The 18,111-nt window shown below is 40.9% G+C and overlaps 1 protein-coding gene across 1 annotated transcript; it reads left to right on the top strand.

Annotated features, from left to right (window-relative positions):
* The first annotated feature begins 1,788 nt into the window (after positions 1-1,788).
* Positions 1,789-7,369, top strand: LOC129033310 (putative olfactory receptor 2W6). Its single transcript, XM_054481592.1, has 2 exons — positions 1,789-2,085; positions 6,083-7,369. Exon 2 carries the CDS (start codon positions 6,093-6,095, stop codon positions 6,993-6,995), a length of 903 nt encoding a protein of 300 aa, XP_054337567.1. The 5' UTR covers positions 1,789-2,085; positions 6,083-6,092; the 3' UTR covers positions 6,996-7,369.
* Positions 7,370-18,111: the final 10,742 nt, after the last annotated feature.

The following is an 18,111-nucleotide window of genomic DNA, read 5'->3' as shown; positions in this document are numbered from 1 at the left end:
AGTGTTAAAGGAAATTTCAAAAGAAAATATATTCTCATTAATCTTGTTTGAACACTAACGATACTTTAGGTATGTATCTACAAGTTCAAATGATAATAAATTCATAGCTTACTATAATTGAAAACAAGCATGTATTACAAAAAAATCCTACTGTGAAAAGTAGTTTCTTTACTTGGGAATAAATTTCACATGTATTTTTAAAAAATCATGAAAATAAGAGGGAATGTAAACACCACCACTTTTAGGGTGCTAAATTGTGTATTAAAAAGCTTCACGTAAGTCTTGAAGTAAGAAAAGATAATTCATATCCCTTTTCTGCCACAGATTGCACTGTGAACCAAATGGACTTCATTCACTCCTCCAGGAAAGGGAAATACTGAATCAAGGAACACACTGTAAACATCAATACTATAGAAGGTGTTGTGTTAAACTCCAAATGTAAAAATTCTCTTTCATTTTAGCTAGAAATATCTGTTTTCAAAGTTCTAGAAATGACAGAATCCCATGCAGTAAAAACACAATTTTATTATTTAAAAAAAAAAAACAAACTTAAAATGTTAACTTGGAGCCTGAAAAACCATAGTTTGAAACTCTTTACTAATTATCCTCCACCTCAATGGTATCAGTTCCATTTCATTTAATGTAATGGGAAGGGTAAGAGATAAGATGATTGGTGAGAGCTGGTTCCAGTTTGGGCAGCCAGTGGCTACTAGTTATTTGACCTTGAGTAAGTCAGTCACCACAGTGTGGTTGGAAATTAATTTTTTCTTATGTAAAATTAGAAACTAAGGTTTTTTTCAAACTGTATGCAAGTTTTTTTTAATCAATAAAGGTTAACAGCTGATATTCAAGAAAATTGGAGATATTCTATTTTCTGCTACTTCTTAAGAGATTCCTATTTTGACTTACTACACCAATGCCAGTTTAAAATGCTAAATAAAACCTTCCAAACACATGATTTTTGGCAGCTGTATGGAAGGCTGACGTTGCCATCTAGTGTTGCTGTTTGAGAGGTCTCCTGTAGGAGGTGAGATGAGAGAGCCTTGGCTACTGGGAAGACACACGCACAGTGAACGCGGGGAGAGGTAGGACACAGTAACCTACACAGGACTTTCCTGGCTGAACACCAGCCTCCTGATGTAGCCCCATCCCAGTAGCAGGTAAAGATATATTGAGTGGAATGGAGGGAAGAATTGAAGTTTCCCGTGGCCTCTTAATGTGGCAATAACAGACCCAAGAGTTTCCTATATCAGTGTCCCCCTTACCTCATTCTTTCTTATATTGGAGGGTGTACATTCTTTGGGGATGCTTGTCTCCCCACATTTTCATGATTTTAATTTTGTGAGTCCAGGACCAAATGAAGAAATAGATCTACTTCTGTTTTGACATAGAACCCAGAAATTAATTCTCTTTTCAAGAATACCGGAGCCCCACATTTGGGAACTTTCTGTATTGCCTCCCCGGTGAGTTTTGTGTTTGTGTGTGTTGTGGGGGGCGGGGGGTGGGTGGCCAGGCCAATCTCTAGATGACACCAGTCCCTGAAGTCTTAGCTCTGTAAACAAGCTGATGTCACTTTTCCTCATGCTCCTAGATGATTCCAAATCCCCAAGGTGACATGGCATTAAAGTTGTCCTCCTATCCACTTAGTATGAACCAATAAAATGACATTGTCTATATTCTCAAAGCTCTTAGAACTAAGTGTGCTTTCCTTTATCCCTGGGGGTGGTCTGCCATCTCCTTGACCCTAGACTACCTGTATATATGGATGTGAGATAAAACATGTTGACCTGAAATGTGGCACTATGCCACACCACTCACTTAGCTTGTCATTCCTGCCCACAGTTCATCATTTCTCTTCCAAGCTCTGCTACTTAAAGGCTTATTAACACTTAAATGGGACAGACATTATTTTTGTGCTCAATCTCCTTTCAGGGTTTTCACTGCAATTTCTTCTGGAAGATCCAGAAACTAAAAGGGACCAGAATTAGCTGCCTTATCCGTGAGAAAACTCCTGGTTGGTCTCTGGAATTGAAGTAAGGAGGGTTGACAGAATCATAGGTCTTCTACTTTCTGGGAAGAACAAGGGTGAGATTTTAATACAAGCTTTGTTGTAGCAATGAGATTTATATCTGTATCTTCAGTCCTCTGTATGCAGATATAGAGTTATCTTTGTAATAGTTTTGATTAGAGTTTATATCTGTTAGAACACCAGTAACGGGTTTCTCAATGCCAACTCGCAATTTGGAACTCCATTTTGGAAAAGAGACATTGTATCCAACTCGGAAACAATCAAATGCACCAAATTCTAACAAAGCGAATCTAAAGTAGATTAGGAGTGATTAGGTGATTATCCATTATCCTTTTGTCCATTGCTAGCTGAGCCAATCCTAGGGCCTCTTCTGAGTCTACATGCACACACAATAAACCAATCTTTTCAGTCTCTTGATAAAATGATAGCTGATTTGAACAGAAAACCGTGTAATTCTGTTTTGGCACAAATCAAGCATTGCAAATCTCTGGCGATTTTGAGTGATCACAAGCTTCTCTCTGGAAACAGCTCATGATGATGGATTTTATTGTTAGGATTGTAATGTGTAGGTTAATGGGAGTGCTGTAATGAGTGATCGACTTTAAACAACTACAGCTTTAAGTGGGTGAGAAATAGATAGGAACAGGGAGGAAGGCAGAATGAATGGAAACTTGGGTTAATGTGTAGGGCTGGCACTATAAACTCTGCTCTGATACGAAGCTGTAGTGCAAGCATTGGCTATTCTTTCTTCTTCTCTGTTATTGAGGTTGGTCATCTCTAACATGGAGATTCTAATGCCTGGCCTGTCTACCTTGCAGGGCTGCTGTGACGATGGTCTGAAACTAGAGTGTGAAAGCTCTGTAAAAGTCTAATGTATACTAATATGAAAGGGTTGTGATTGTTTATGTTGTGCTCTATACCTAAGCCAGGCAAAAATAGCTCTACTGCTTGGCATTGTTAAACCCTGTTCAGTAAGCACAGAGAACCATTTGGTGGATTCTCCTCTATATGGGTTGGTACACTTTTGGGCATAACCTTCAGCCAGAGAATTAACCTAATTCAGATCTTGGGGTCGCAGTTTTCAAAATTAGTAAGCATTTATAGTATTATGTGTCAACTAAACTATTAAAGGTATTTGGGCATTTCTAAGAGCTGTATTCCTTGCAATTTCATGGTTCTGAACTAAAGATAAGAGCTAAGAAACGTGAGAAGACAGGATGCATTAATTTATAGTTGAATACCTGTTAGGTGAAACAGAGAAGAGCCTCTGCAAATTTGTCATAAGGGTGAGCAGTGGGACATTTTGGATTGAAAGAATAAAGCATTGTGAAAAAAAGTAGTTTTGAACAGATGACTACAAGGTAAACTTGCAGTTTTGGCTAAGGAGTCAGACCCAAAGTGATAAACTTTGCTGTGATCACCCAAAGTGATCACAACTTTATCACCCAAAGTGATAAAGTTGCTGAGCAATTTGTGTAGCTTGTCATTGCCACTCTTGGGGTCTCCTGAACCTGGGAGAAAACTTATGATAGGTCTGAGGATACAGAAGTACAAGTTGTCCATAATAACCAACACCTGTAAAATGTGTGTCTGTGAAAGTCTCCTTTGTGAGTACTCACAAAGCTTCTGAAAGTCTCCCATTCTTTGATACTTGGCTGCCTACTTCTGATAGACCATGCCCCCTTTTACCCTTTCATAGGGCTTTGCAGAGGGTCCGATGCCTGGACCAATGGATGGGAACTACAGAATTCCCAATTGCAGCTCCAACAGGATACAGCTCATAGCATGTCAGTTGTCAGGATGGACAGGTGGTGACAGCGGCTGCATAGACACGTCCTTCAATGTGTTTCTGTGCCCTCATTCCCACAGCTTCCTTATTGTGTGTTGCCCAGATGCTGTTTGCTATTATCATAGCAGATACAAGCCTGGGTGGACATTGGCTGTATAAGGCAGAGTCCCCATCAAAGCCCTTGGCTTAGACTGTGGAAATCATCAATAGCTGAAAGTGCTCAGGGTATATACTCAGTGTCACCAGTTACATAGACATGTGAGGTCTGAGTGGGGACTTAGAGAAGATCTGCCTCTTTCCCATGTTGCACAAGGAAAAGCCAAGTTAGAGAGAGATGAACTGAATAGCAGGCCATACATTTGCAGACCTGTGTTTTACAGAGGCAGAATTAAACCTATCATCTCAGTCCTTTCTTGTAGGGTTAAAAATCACTGTTTCATCTTAATAAAATTACATGCCATTAAGGAGTTGCTTGGTACGTACATTCATGGCTTCCTTAAGCATCATCCATAAATGTGGTCCTTCATGACTTTGTATATACTACCTCCTCTTTGTGAAACGTATTTAGCTCAATCTGCCATATGTCAAATTCTTTCTTCTTCTTCTTCTTCTTCTTCTTCTTCTTCTGCTTCTTCTTATACTTTAGGCTCTATGATACATGTGCGCAACGTGCAGGTAAGTTACATATGTATACATGTGCCATGCTGGTGCGCTGCACCCACCAACTCGTCATCTAGCATTAGGTATATCTCCCAATGCTATCCCTCCCCCCTCCCCCCACCCCACAACAGTCCCCAAAGTGTGATGTTCCCCTTCCTGTGTCCATGTGTTCTCATTGTTCAATTCCCACCTATGAGTGAGAATATGCGGTGTTTGGTTTTTTGTTCTTGCGATAGTTTACTGAGAATGATGATTTCCAATTTCATCCATGTCCCTACAAAGGACATGAACTCATCATTTTTTATGGCTGCATAGTATTCCATGGTGTATATGTGCCACATTTTCTTAATCCAGTCTATCATTGTTGGACATTTGGGTTGGCTCCAAGTCTTTGCTATTGTGAATAATGCCGCAATAAACATACGTGTGCATGTGTCTTTATATCAGCATGATTTATAGTCCTTTGGGTATATACCCAGTAATGGGATGGCTGGGTCAAATGGAATTTCTAGTTCTAGATCCCTGAGGAATCGCCACACTGACTTCCACAAGGGTTGAACTAGTTTACAGTCCCACCAACAGTGTAAAAGTGTTCCTATTTCTCCACATCCTCTCCAGCACCTGTTGTTTCCTGACTTTTTAATGATTGCCATTCTAACTGGTGTGAGATGGTATCTCATTGTGGTTTTGATTTGCATTTCTCTGATGGCCAGTGATGGTGAGCATTTTTTCATGTGTTTTTTGGCTGCATAAATGTCTTCTTTTGAGAAGTGTCTGTTCATGTCCTTCGCCCACTTTTTGATGGGGTTGTTTGTTTTTTTCTTGTAAATTTGTTGGAGTTCTTTGTAGATTCTGGTTATTAGCCCTTTGTCAGATGAGTAGGTTGCGAAAATTTTCTCCCATTTTGTAGGTTGCCTGTTCAATCTGATGGTAGTTTCCTTTGCTGTGCAGAAGCTCTTTAGTTTAATTAGATCCCATTTGTCAATTTTGGCTTTTGTTGCCATTGCTTTTGGTGTTTTAGACATGAAGTCCTTGCCCATGCCTATGTCCTGAATGGTAATGCCTAGGTTTTCTTCTAGGGTTTTTATGGTTTTAGGTCTAACATTTAAGTCTTTAATCCATCTTGAATTGATTTTTGTATAAGGTGTAAGGAAGGGATCCAGTTTCAGCTTTCTACATATGGCTAGCCAGTTTTCCCAGCACCATTTATTATTTGGAACAACCAAAAACAACTCTCAGACTCAGCAGTCTCCCTTAATACAAACTGTTCTACACAGGCCCCCCGATCACTTGGGAGTGATCTGCATAATACTCAGCCTTTTAACACATCTTCTTTTAGAGAACTTTCTCTTTCTCCCTTCTTTGTCATTATTCATACACATTATTCACCAAGGAGGGAAGCTCCAGAGTCAATTCATCCCGTCTTCCTGGGGCATCAGGCACACGACTTTGCATGTAACAGGTTTCAATAAGTCTATTCTAAAAAAGCAAAGAAAGGGCAACTGGCTCTCTTAACTTCACAGACCTGTAAATGGAAATTGGAGAGTGCCAGATCATCTGCATGTGCCCCCTTATCTAATTCTTTCGTTGTTTCTCTGTAATAGCTGGTGGATTATGGGAAAGGACAATGCCAGTTACCTACAGGCATTCATCCTGGTGGGCTTTTCTGATCGGCCTGGACTGGAGAAAATTCTCTTTGCTGTTATCTTGATCTTCTACATGCTGACCCTGGTGGGCAACACTGCCATCATCCTCTTGCTGGTCATGGATGTCAGGCTCCACACACCCATGTGCTTCTTTCTTGGGAATCTGTCTTTCTTAGATCTCTGCTTTACAACAAGCATTGCCCCTCAGCTGCTGTGGAACCTGTGGGGTCCAGAGAAGACCATCACCTACCACGGCTGTGTGGCCCAACTCTACATCTACATGATGCTGGGCTCCACTGAGTGCGTCCTCCTGGTTGTCATGTCCTATGAGCGCTATGTGGCCGTCTGCCGGTCCCTGCACTACATGGCAGTCATGCGCCCACATCTCTGCCTGCAGCTGGTGACTGTGGCCTGGTGCTGTGGCTTCCTAAACTCCTTCATCATGTGTCCTCAGATGATGCAGCTCTCCCGGTGTGAACGTCGCAGGGTGGACCACTTCCTGTGTGAGATGCCTGCTCTTATTGCCATGTCCTGTGAGGAAACCGTGCTGGTGGAAGCGTTCACCTTTGCCCTGGGGGTGGCTCTCCTCCTGGTGCCGCTCTCCCTCATCCTCATCTCCTATGGTGTGACTGCAGCCGCGGTGCTGAGGATGAAGTCAGTAGCAGGGCGAAAGAAAGCCTTCCACACCTGCTGTTCTCACTTCACAGTGGTCTCTCTCTTCTACGGAACTATCATCTACGTGTACCTGAAGCCGGCCAACAGCTACTCCCAAGATCAGGGGAAGTTCCTGACTCTCTTCTACACCATCGTCACTCCCAGCATCAACCCCCTCATCTACACTTTGAGGAACAAGGATGTGAAGGGGCCATGAAGAAACTTCTGGGGTGGGAGAAAGGGGCTGGGGAGCCTCAGTGAGGGGAACACTCTAGTAATGTAGACAGTTTGCTGGAGTTACTCTCTTAGATGTGTCTGTGGCCGTGTGGAGAACTAATATTCAAGGAGTAGAGTGAACCGGGTGGGAAAATGCTCTCGAGTTTGACCCCGTCCTCTGCCCTCTGGATGTGAAGTGGTTTCCTTCTGTTTGAAGTTGCCTGCTTCAGGAGATCTCTGCTGTATCTTGCACTTTCCTTGTCTTTTTGATTTATCCACAACTGCTGGGGACTTACAAAACTAATTCAATCACACAAAGGCACTGGGCAGTCTGCAGATTATGTCATGGATGTCAAATAAAAATTGAGACAACATAAGTGGCCTTTTCTTCAAGCCCTTTTATTTGCTTCTGTGGCAGTTTTTCAAAGAGAGAGGGGTCAACATCAGTAAAGTTATAGTGCCCTGTCCTGGATACAGGTTGGTTCTGTATGAGTGGGGAATGTCTTTTGAGTTGCTTTCTGAAAAAGAAGAATTTGCTCAGAGTTATTTGCATCTTCTCCTTCACCTTTTCGCATAGCCAAAGTACCTACAAAAGGGCTGACTGTAGTCAGGAATGCAAGCCTTTGGGAAGAACAGAGCAAATGATACACATCCAGATAGAATGGATTTGTTCTCCTTAGCAGATTACTTTAAACAGCTGTAAATATTCTACTTCAAAGAGAGCTGTCCTATATTCAAATTAATTACCACCCCCAACCTCCACAAATAACTCTGATGACCAATCTTATAAAATCAGTGCATACTGGAATTGGACATTACTAAAAGCAGTGTTTCCAAAACTTGATCGTGCATCAGAACGCTTAAGGCACAAATTTCCAAGAACTCTCCAACTTTCCTGAATCAACAACGCCAGGTGTGGGTCTAGGCATCTCTGTCTTTAAAAAGCTCCCTAGGTGTTACTGATGATAGATTTTGAAATCATTGTTTTAGAGGTAATAAAAATCCAGCTCCTCACATTACCCAGGGCTCTTTCTGTAGCATTCTGAATCATGGCTGCCTTCACTGGGTATGAATGATCCTGTGCACCAGGCATGGGAAAGACAGTATCATCCATATCTGGATTTGGAACTGATTTATCTTCTTACCAGTTAGCTTTCGAAGCCTAGCCTTTTTCATCTATATTATGGAGGTCATACTCTTCACCTTAGAGGGTTGTAGTAGAGATTAAGCAAGACAAAGTGTGTTAAATATGAGGTGGGTGGTCTCTCAGTAATACTTTTTTTTTTCATGTACCACAGGCATTGGGCAATCTATTCTTTTGTAGGTCTTATGCAATTGTTATTTAGATCTTGTTTTTAGTAAAATTCTGCTTCAGTATTTTTCCATTTATTATCTGCAAGATGCAAAATGTTCTCTTCCAGGTGTAGAAAACACCCTTTGCTTGCTTCTTTCAGATTAGGTAGATAGGATCCCTCACAAACTCTCAGAGGACTTTGCTGCCTACTTTTGCACCCTAATAGAAATGTGGGTTGGGGGGTGAGGTGGTAATTCAGGGTAAGTGTGCAGATTTCACATTATTTGTAGATAATACCAGTTCAGGCTTTTTGAGTTATGGGGCCGAGTGTGTCCATAGACTATCACAGAGGCTAAATCTATGAGATAACAAAAATACCCAGATAGAAATGGAAAAAAATTTCAAAGTTGTTTAACCAGGTGTTTTGGAAATATTGCATAAAATATTTCAAAACCCATTGCTCCTGTCATCTTCCTGTATAATAAAGATGATCATAGGACATGTGAAAAATAGATATTCTTTTTTTTTTCTTTTATTATTATTATAATTATACTTTAGGTTTTATGGTACATGTGCGCAATGTGCAGGTAAGTTACATATGTATACATGTGCCATGCTGGTGCGCTGCACCCACCAACTCGTCATCTAGCATTAGGTATATCTCCCAATGCTATCCCTCCCCCCTCCCCCCACCCCACAACAGTCCCCAGAGTGTGATGTTCCCCTTCCTGTGTCCATGTGTTCTCATTGTTCAATTCCCACCTATGAGTGAGAATATGCGGTGTTTGGTTTTTTGTTCTTGCGATAGTTTACTGAGAATGATGATTTCCAATTTCATCCATGTCCCTACAAAGGACGTGAACTCATCATTTTTTATGGCTGCATAGTATTCCATGGTGTATATGTGCCACATTTTCTTAATCCAGTCTATCATTGTTGGACATTTGGGTTGGTTCCAAGTCTTTGCTATTGTGAATAATGCCGCAATAAACATACGTGTGCATGTGTCTTTATAGCAGCATGATTTATAGTCCTTTGGGTATATACCCAGTAATGGGATGGCTGGGTTGAATGGAATTTCTAGTTCTAGATCCCTGAGGAATCGCCACACTGACTTCCACAAGGGTTGAACTAGTTTACAGTCCCATCAACAGTGTAAAAGTGTTCCTATTTCTCCACATCCTCTCCAGCACCTGTTGTTTCCTGACTTTTTAATGATTGCCATTCTAACTGGTGTGAGATGGTATCTCATTGTGGTTTTGATTTGCATTTCTCTGATGGCCAGTGATGGTGAGCATTTTTTCATGTGTTTTTTGGCTGCATAAATGTCTTCTTTTGAGAAGTGTCTGTTCATGTCCTTCGCCCACTTTTTGATGGGGTTGTTTGTTTTTTTCTTGTAAATTTGTTGGAGTTCATTGTAGATTCTGGATATTAGCCCTTTGTCAGATGAGTAGGTTGCGAAAATTTTCTCCCATTTTGTAGGTTGCCTGTTCACTCTGATGGTAGTTTCTTTTGCTGTGCAGAAGCTCTTTAGTTTAATTAGATCCCATTTGTCAATTTTGGCTTTTGTTGCCATTGCTTTTGGTGTTTTAGACATGAAGTCCTTGCCCATGCCTATGTCCTGAATGGTAATGCCTAGGTTTTCTTCTAGGGTTTTTATGGTTTTAGGTCTAACATTTAAGTCTTTAATCCATCTTGAATTGATTTTTGTATAAGGTGTAAGGAAGGTATCCAGTTTCAGCTTTCTACATATGGCTAGCCAGTTTTCCCAGCACCATTTATTAAATAGGGAATCCTTTCCCCATTTCTTGTTTTTGTCAGGTTTGTCAAAGATCAGATACTTGTAGATATGTGGCATTATTTCTGACGGCTCTGTTCTGTTCCATTGATCTATATCTCTGTTTTGGTACCAGTACCATGCTGTTTTGGTTACTGTAGCCTTGTAGTATAGTTTGAAGTCAGGTAGTGTGATGCCTCCAGCTTTGTTCTTTTGGCTTAAGATTGACTTGGCGATGCGGGCTCTTTTTTGGTTCCATATGAACTTTAAAGTAGTTTTTTCCAATTCTGTGAAGAAAGTCATTGGTAGCTTGATGGGGATGGCATTGAATCTGTAAATTACCTTGGGAAGGATGGCCATTTTCATTATATTGATTCTTCCTACCCATGAGCATGGAATGTTCTTCCATTTGTTTGTATCCTCTTTTATTTCCTTGAGCAGTGGTTTGTAGTTCTCCTTGAAAAGGTCTTTCACATCCCTTGTAAGTTGGATTCCTAGGTATTTTATTCTCTTTGAAGCAATTGTGAATGGGAGTTCACTCATGATTTGGCTCTCTGTTTGTCTGTTATTGATGTATAAGAATGCTTGTGATTTTTGCACATTGATTTTGTATCCTGAGACTTTGCTGAAGTTGCTTATCAGCTTAAGGAGATTTTGGGCTGAGACAATGGGGTTTTCTAGATATTCTATCATGTCATCTGCAAACAGGGAGAATTTGACTTCCTCTTTTCCTAATTGAATACCCTTTATTTCCTTCTCCTGCCTAATTGCCCTGGCCAGAACTTCCAACACTATGTTGAATAGAAGTGGTGAGAGAGGGCATCCCTGTCTTGTGCCAGTTTTCAAAGGGAATGCTTCCAGTTTTTGCCCATTCAGTATGATATTGGCTGTGGGTTTGTCATAAATAGCTCTTATTATTTTGAGATACGTCCCATCAATTCCTAATTTATTGAGAGTTTTTAGCATGAAGGGTTGTTGAATTTTGTCAAAGGCCTTTTCTGCATCTATTGAGATAATCATGTGGTTTTTGTCTTTCGTTCTGTTTATATGCTGGATTACATTTATTGATTTGCGTATATTGAACCAGCCTTGCATCCCAGGGATGAAGCCCACTTGATCATGGTGGATAAGCTTTTTGACGTGCTGCTGGATTCTGTTTGCCAGTATTTTATTGAGGATTTTTGCATCAATGTTCATCAAGGATATTGGTCTAAAATTCTCTTTTTTTGTTGTGTCTCTGCCAGGCTTTGGTATCAGGATGATGCTGGCCTCATAAAATCAGTTAGGGAGGATTCCCTCTTTTTCTATTGATTGGAATAGTTTCAGAAGGAATGGTACCAGCTCCTCCTTGTACCTCTGGTAGAATTCGGCTGTGAATCCATCTGGACCTGGACTTTTTTTGGTTGGTAAGCTATTGATTATTGCCACAATTTCAGCTCCTGTTATTGGTCTATTCAGAGATTCAACTTCTTCCTGGTTTAGTCTTGGGAGGGTGTATGTGTTGAGGAATTTATCCATTTCTTCTAGATTTTCTAGTTTATTTGCATAGAGGTGTTTGTAATATTCTCTGATGGTAGTTTGTATTTCTGTGGGATCGGTGGTGATATCCCCTTTATCATTTTTTATTGCATCTATTTGATTCTTCTCTCTTTTTTTCTTTATTAATCTTGCTAGCGGTCTATCAATTTTGTTGATCCTTTCAAAAAACCAGCTCCTGGATTCATTTATTTTTTGAAGGGTTTTTTGTGTCTCTATTTCCTTCAGTTCTGCTCTGATTTTAGTTATTTCTTGCCTTCTGCTAGCTTTTGAATGTGTTTGCTCTTGCTTTTCTACTTCTTTTAATTGTGATGTTAGGGTGTCAATTTTGGATCTTTCCTGCTTTCTCTTGTGGGCATTTAGTGCTATAAATTTCCCTCTACACACTGCTTTGAATGCATCCCAGAGATTCTGGTATGTTGTGTCTTGGTTCTCGTTGGTTTCAAAGAACATCTTTATTTCTGCCTTCATTTCGTTATGTACCCAGTAGTCATTCAGGAGCAGGTTGTTCAGTTTCCACGTAGTTGAGCGGTTTTGAGTGAGATTCTTAATCCTGAGTTCTAGCTTGATTGCACTGTGATCTGAGAGACAGTTTGTTACAATTTCTGTTCTTTTACATTTATTGAGGAGAGCTTTACTTCCAAGGATATGGTCAATTTTGGAATAGGTGTGGTGTGGTGCTGAAAAAAATGTATATTCTGTTGATTTGGGGTGGAGAGTTCTGTAGATGTCTATTAGGTCCGCTTGGTGCAGAGCTGAGTTCAATTCCTGGGTATCCTTGTTGACTTTCTGTCTCGTTGATCTGTCTAATGTTGACAGTGGGGTGTTAAAGTATCCCATTGTTAATGTGTGGGAGTCTAAGTCTCTTTGTAGGTCACTCAGGACTTGCTTTATGAATCTGGGTGCTCCTGTATTGGGTGCATATATATTTAGGATAGTTAGCTCTTCTTGTTGAATTAATCCCTTTACCATTATGTAATGGCCTTCTTTGTCTCTTTTGATCTTTGTTGGTTTAAAGTCTGTTTTATCAGAGACTAGGATTGCAACCCCTGCCTTTTTTTGTTTTCCATTTGCTTGGTAGATCTTCCTCCATCCTTTTATTTTGAGCCTATGTGTGTCTCTGCACGTGAGATGGGTTTCCTGAATACAGCACACTGATGGGTCTTGAGTCTTTATCCAGTTTGCCAGTCTGTGTCTTTTAATTGGAGCATTTAGTCCATTTACATTTAAAGTTAATATTGTTATGTGTGAATTTGATCCTGTCATTATGATGTTAGCTGGATATTTTGCTCGTTAGTTGATGCAGTCTCTTCCTAGTCTCGATGGTCTTTACATTTCGGTATGATTTTGCAGTGGCTGGTACCGGTTGTGCCTTTCCATGTTTAGCGCTTCCTTCAGGAGCTCTTTTAGGGCAGGCCTGGTGGTGACAAAATCTCTCAGCATTTGCTTGTCTGTAAAGTATTTTATTTCTCCTTCACTTATGAAGCTTAGTTTGGCAGGATATGAAATTCTGGGTTGAAAATTCTTTTCTTTAAGAATGTTGAATATTGGCCCCCACTCTCTTCTGGCTTGTAGGGTTTCTGCCGAGAGATCCGCTGTTAGTCTGATGGGCTTCCCTTTGATGGTAACCCGACCTTTCTCTCTGGCTGCCCTTAACATTTTTTCCTTCATTTCAACTTTGGTGAATCTGACAATTATGTGTCTTGGAGTTGCTCTTCTCGAGGAGTATCTTTGTGGCGTTCTCTGTATTTCCTGAATCTGAATGTTGGCCTGCCTTGCTAGATTGGGGAAGTTCTCCTGGATAATATCCTGCAGAGTGTTTTCCAACTTGTTTCCATTCTCCCCGTCACTTTCAGGTACACCAATCAGCCGTAGATTTGGTCTTTTCATATAGTCCCACATTTCTTGGAGGCTTTGCTCGTTTCTTTTTATTCTTTTTTCTCTAAACTTCCCTTCTCGCTTCATTTCATTCATTTCATCTTCCAGGGCTGATACCCTTTCTTCCATTTGATCGCATCGGCTCCTGAGGCTTCTGCATTCTTCACGTAGTTCTCGAGCCTTGGTTTTCAGCTCCATCAGCTCCTTTAAGCACTTCTCTGTATTGGTTATTCTAGTTATATATTCTTCTAAATTTTTTTCAAAGTTTTCAACTTCTTTGCCTTTGGTTTGAATTTCCTCCCATAGCTTGGAGTAATTTGATCGTCTGAAGCCTTCTTCTCTCAGCTCGTCAAAGTCATTCTCCGTCCAGCTTTGTTCCGTTGCTGGTGAGGAACTGCGTTCCTTTGGAGGAGGAGAGGTACTCTGGTTTTTAGAGTTTCCAGTTTTTCTGCTCTGTTTTTTCCCCATCTTTGTGGTTTTATCTACTTTTGGTCTTTGATGATGGTGATGTACAGATGGGTTTTTGGTGTGGATGTCCTTTCTGTTAGTTTTCCTTCTAACAGACAGAACCCTCAGCTGCAGGTCTGTTGGAGTACCTGGCCGGCCGTGTGAGGTATCAGTCTGCCCCTGCTGGGGGGTGCCTCCCAGTTAGGCTGCTCGGGGGTCAGGGGTCAGGGACCGACTTGAGGAGGCAGTCAGCCCGTTCTCAGATCTCCAGCTGCGTGCTGGGAGAACCACTGCTCTCCTCAAAGCTGTCAGACAGGGCCATTTAAGTCTGCAGAGGTTACTGCTGTCTTTTTGTTTGTCTGTGCCCTGCCCCCAGAGGTGGAGCCTACAGAGGCAGGCAGGCCTCCTTGAGCTGTGGTGGGCTCCACCCAGTTCAAGCTTCCAGGCTGCTTTGTTTACCTAAGCGAGCCTGGGCAATGGCGGGCGCCCCTCCCCCAGCCTCAATGCCGACTTGCTGTTTGATCTCAGACTGCTGTGCTAGCAATCAGCGAGACTCCGTGGGCGTAGGACCCTCTGAGCCAGGTGCGGGCTATACTCTCCTGGGGCACCGTTTCCTAAGCCCGTCGGAAAAGCACAGTATTCGGGTGGGAGTGGCCCGATTTTCCAGGTGCCGTCTGTCACCCCTGGAAGGGGAACTCCCTGACCCCTTGCGCTTCCCGAGTGAGGCAATGCCTCGCCCCTGCTTCGGCTGGCGCACGGTGCGCTCACCCACTGACCTGCGCCCACTGTCTGGCACTCCCTAGTGAGATGAACACGGTACCTCAGATGGAAATGCAGAAATCACCCATCTTCTGCGTCGCTCGCGCTGGGAGCTGTAGACCGGAGCTGTTCCTATTCGGCCATCTTGGCTCCTCCCCCCGAAAAATAGATATTCTTTACCCTATTTGCAAATAGTGTGACTAAAACACAGGGAGGCTAAGGGAGTTGCTTAAATTACAAGGCAAGTGAATACCTAAGATGGCATTCATTGTCAAATATTTCCCAGGGAGTTTTTCATTCCATTAACTGCTGCTTACACATTTAGGTCCTATGTGGTTAAATTTGGACTTTTGGACTGTTTAGCATCCAAATGCTATTTTTTATTGATAAAAAATTTAAGTTTTTCTTTTAAAATCTTTTCTTTTAAAGTTTTTCTTTTAAAATCATCCAAAGGCATAATCCTAGACATAAAAGATTAAAAAAATTTGTCTGTTAATCCAAATACCAGTCCTTTTCTTTACTCCAATTCTCCTGGTTGAGTTTTTGTGGCACAAAAACTGCCAGGAAAGCACCCCCATATATGTAATGAGTATATTTTCAGCTGATGTGGAGGAGGCTACTGGCCACAGCTGTGAACATCATTTCCCACGTGGTTTTTTTCTTTATATTAATGCTATTTCTGTGATAAATTTTTCAATGGATCAAGTTAAGGAGTATTCATTAAATGCATATAATACCCTGGAAATTCTAAGGAAATCAAAGAAATTGACATGGCTATAGGGGCCTGTCCACTCACAGTTCCTAGGGTACACTACCACTCGGATCCCTGTCATTTGTCCTAGCATTGACACTGCAACAGTGGATGTTTTCATCCAATAACACCTTTATCTTGGATACAGTTAGTGATGAGTTGGAGTTTCAGGGTATGGGGAGAGGAATCAATCAACCCATCTACAAATTGACCATTGACTTGTGTGCTTTAGTTTTGTCAACTTTAAAATAATCAGATTCAGAAAATATGATTAAATGCGGAGTTTATTTGAGGGAAAAGCTTGATAATTAGCCACCTGAATAACACAGACTCCAAAGAAATGGAGTCAGTACTCCAAAGTGGAAAAGTTAAAGTTTACTGATTTAGGCAGAAGCAGAGAAGTTTAGCAGAGTTACAGTAGTTTTCATATAAGGTCAGTAAATACATTATAGTGATTTGATTAGGTACAGCTGGCTACATGCCAAGGAAAATTGTTTAACATGAACATTCCACAACAAGGAGTAATGGTCTCAAGGAGTCTTATCTCTGGTACGATTTAGTCTTTCCTAATCATTTACAGGAAAAAGCAGAAGTTGCAGCTGTATGCTACATGACTCAGTCCACGTAGTCATATTCCTCTTGAGGCTCAAAATAATTTAAATTTCCAACAGCTGAAATCTGAATTACTTATTTCACAGTTTGATAAACTTGGTTAATCTGATTTCTCTATAGGGACTTAAGAAACTAACTCAAAGGTACTCCCCCCAAATTCTCATCAACTGGAAAGAAAATAGAATAAAATACTACTATAATAAAATTGGACAAAGTAATGATATAACAAAGAGTAAGGTAGAGATGGAATAGTAAGAAAATATTTGACCAGAGAATTGAACTAGAACATAAAATTGTGAAATTTTGATGCTCTTTAAAAAGTATTTGGGAAGTACAGAAAGACAATAATGGTACATAAAAAAAGTATTTCTGTCTGAAAAAAAGTTGGTGTATGGAAGGCAGGTAGAGTAAGATTGATTGTAAATGATGGTAAATCTGGCTGGATGCGGTGGCTCATGCCTGTAATCCCAGCACTTTGGGAAGCTGATCGCTTGAGGTCAGAAGTTTGAGACTAGGCTGACCAACATGGTGAAACCCCATTTCTATTAAAAATACAAAAATCAGCCGGTCATGGTGGTGGGCACCTGTAATCCCAGCTACTTGGGAGGCTGAGGCAGGGAGAATCCCCTGAACTGGGTAGGCAAAGGGTGGGTTCCTTCCTTCCTTCCTTTTTTTCTTCTTCTGTCAGCAAGTATACTATGCTAGGACAATGGAGATACATATATGAAAGACTTAAAGAGAAAATGCAACCTGATGCTCACAATGTGCCATGGAATGAATGAGATGCGTACTTGATCACTGAAGTCTGGGTGTTTCTATAGGAGATGAAGTCTGTTTTGAGTCTTAAAGAGTGAATAAGTTAGAAAGGAAAAGAATGGGAAGGAAACGCTATATGTAAAAAATAAAAAGACTGTGCTAGTCAAAGAGGAGACGAAAGGTATTTTGAGTTCAGTAGTCTGACATGTTTGTTTGTAGGGTTCTTATGGGGAATTGCCATGGGTAAATAATGGAGGCATAGGCAAGAACAAGGTTGTTGAGCACACTCTTCTAACCAAATACCAAGTTGAGGAACTTGGATTTTATTTTTCCTAACATGGAGAGAAAATGAATGCATTTAGGAAAGAGCGTGGCATAAGCAGGGTGTATTTTAGGCAGATCATTTGCTGCAATGTAAAATATATCTCAGAAAAGGGAAGAAGAAAAGCATTTTAATTAACTCAAGAGAGAAGTTGTAACAATTTAATTAAGAAAACTAGAGTGAGAGTGAAGAATGGGAATTGGATTTTGGAGATGTTAGGGAATAGAATTTTCAGGATTTAGGATTTGACTGGAAGTGAGAAATGAGTAAGAGAGAATAAACACGACTTAATCTCTGGTATGTGATTAGCTTTTCTGGATGTAGAAAGAGCAGGTTGGGGGGTGGCTGAAGACTTTAATTTTACATGAGTTGATAATTAACACAGTTTTCTCCCATATTAGAAGGAAGCATCTCAAGAATCAGTATTTTAAGACTAAGGGACCAAATCCTGTGAAAATAATGATCACAGATTCATCATGTCCTCTGAGCCATCCTGGCACAGAAGGACTTATTAAGCTTTTGCTAACACACTCCAAGCTCTGGAACTGAGCCATTAAAAACTGTGCTGTTCTTATGTGTGTGTTGGGCCTCTGAGGTGAAGGTTTCTTGGGGATTGTCTCTGTCGACCCTAATGGAATGAGCTCTGAGGCCTGGGTGGATGATGACAACCCCAGTGAGGGACGTGTCTAACAAGTCAATGTGTCTGGAATCTCATTGCCCTGGGCAAAGGCAGAGATAGTTTGATCCATTGGGTCTTTCCTGATCTGCCTGACTTAATTCTGTCTCTGAGCAGTGCATCTATAATGGATCAAACCATATAATTCCTTAAAAGTCCAACAGCTGGTGAATTAAGTCAGTAAATGGTCCAGTTTAGATTGACTTTATTTTTATTACCCAGGTGATTTGACTGAGCTGATCCACTCTTTTACTTTTGTCATTGTAGATATAATTACACTAACAATCAAAGCACTGTTTCTTCCGTCCC

The sequence above is a fragment of the Pongo pygmaeus genome, chromosome 1 (genome assembly GCF_028885625.2).
Source record: "Pongo pygmaeus isolate AG05252 chromosome 1, NHGRI_mPonPyg2-v2.0_pri, whole genome shotgun sequence".
NCBI classification, from domain to species: domain Eukaryota; kingdom Metazoa; phylum Chordata; class Mammalia; order Primates; family Hominidae; genus Pongo; species Pongo pygmaeus.
Note: the sequence above shows the minus strand (reverse complement) of the source record. Positions and strands in the feature narration are given on the sequence as shown.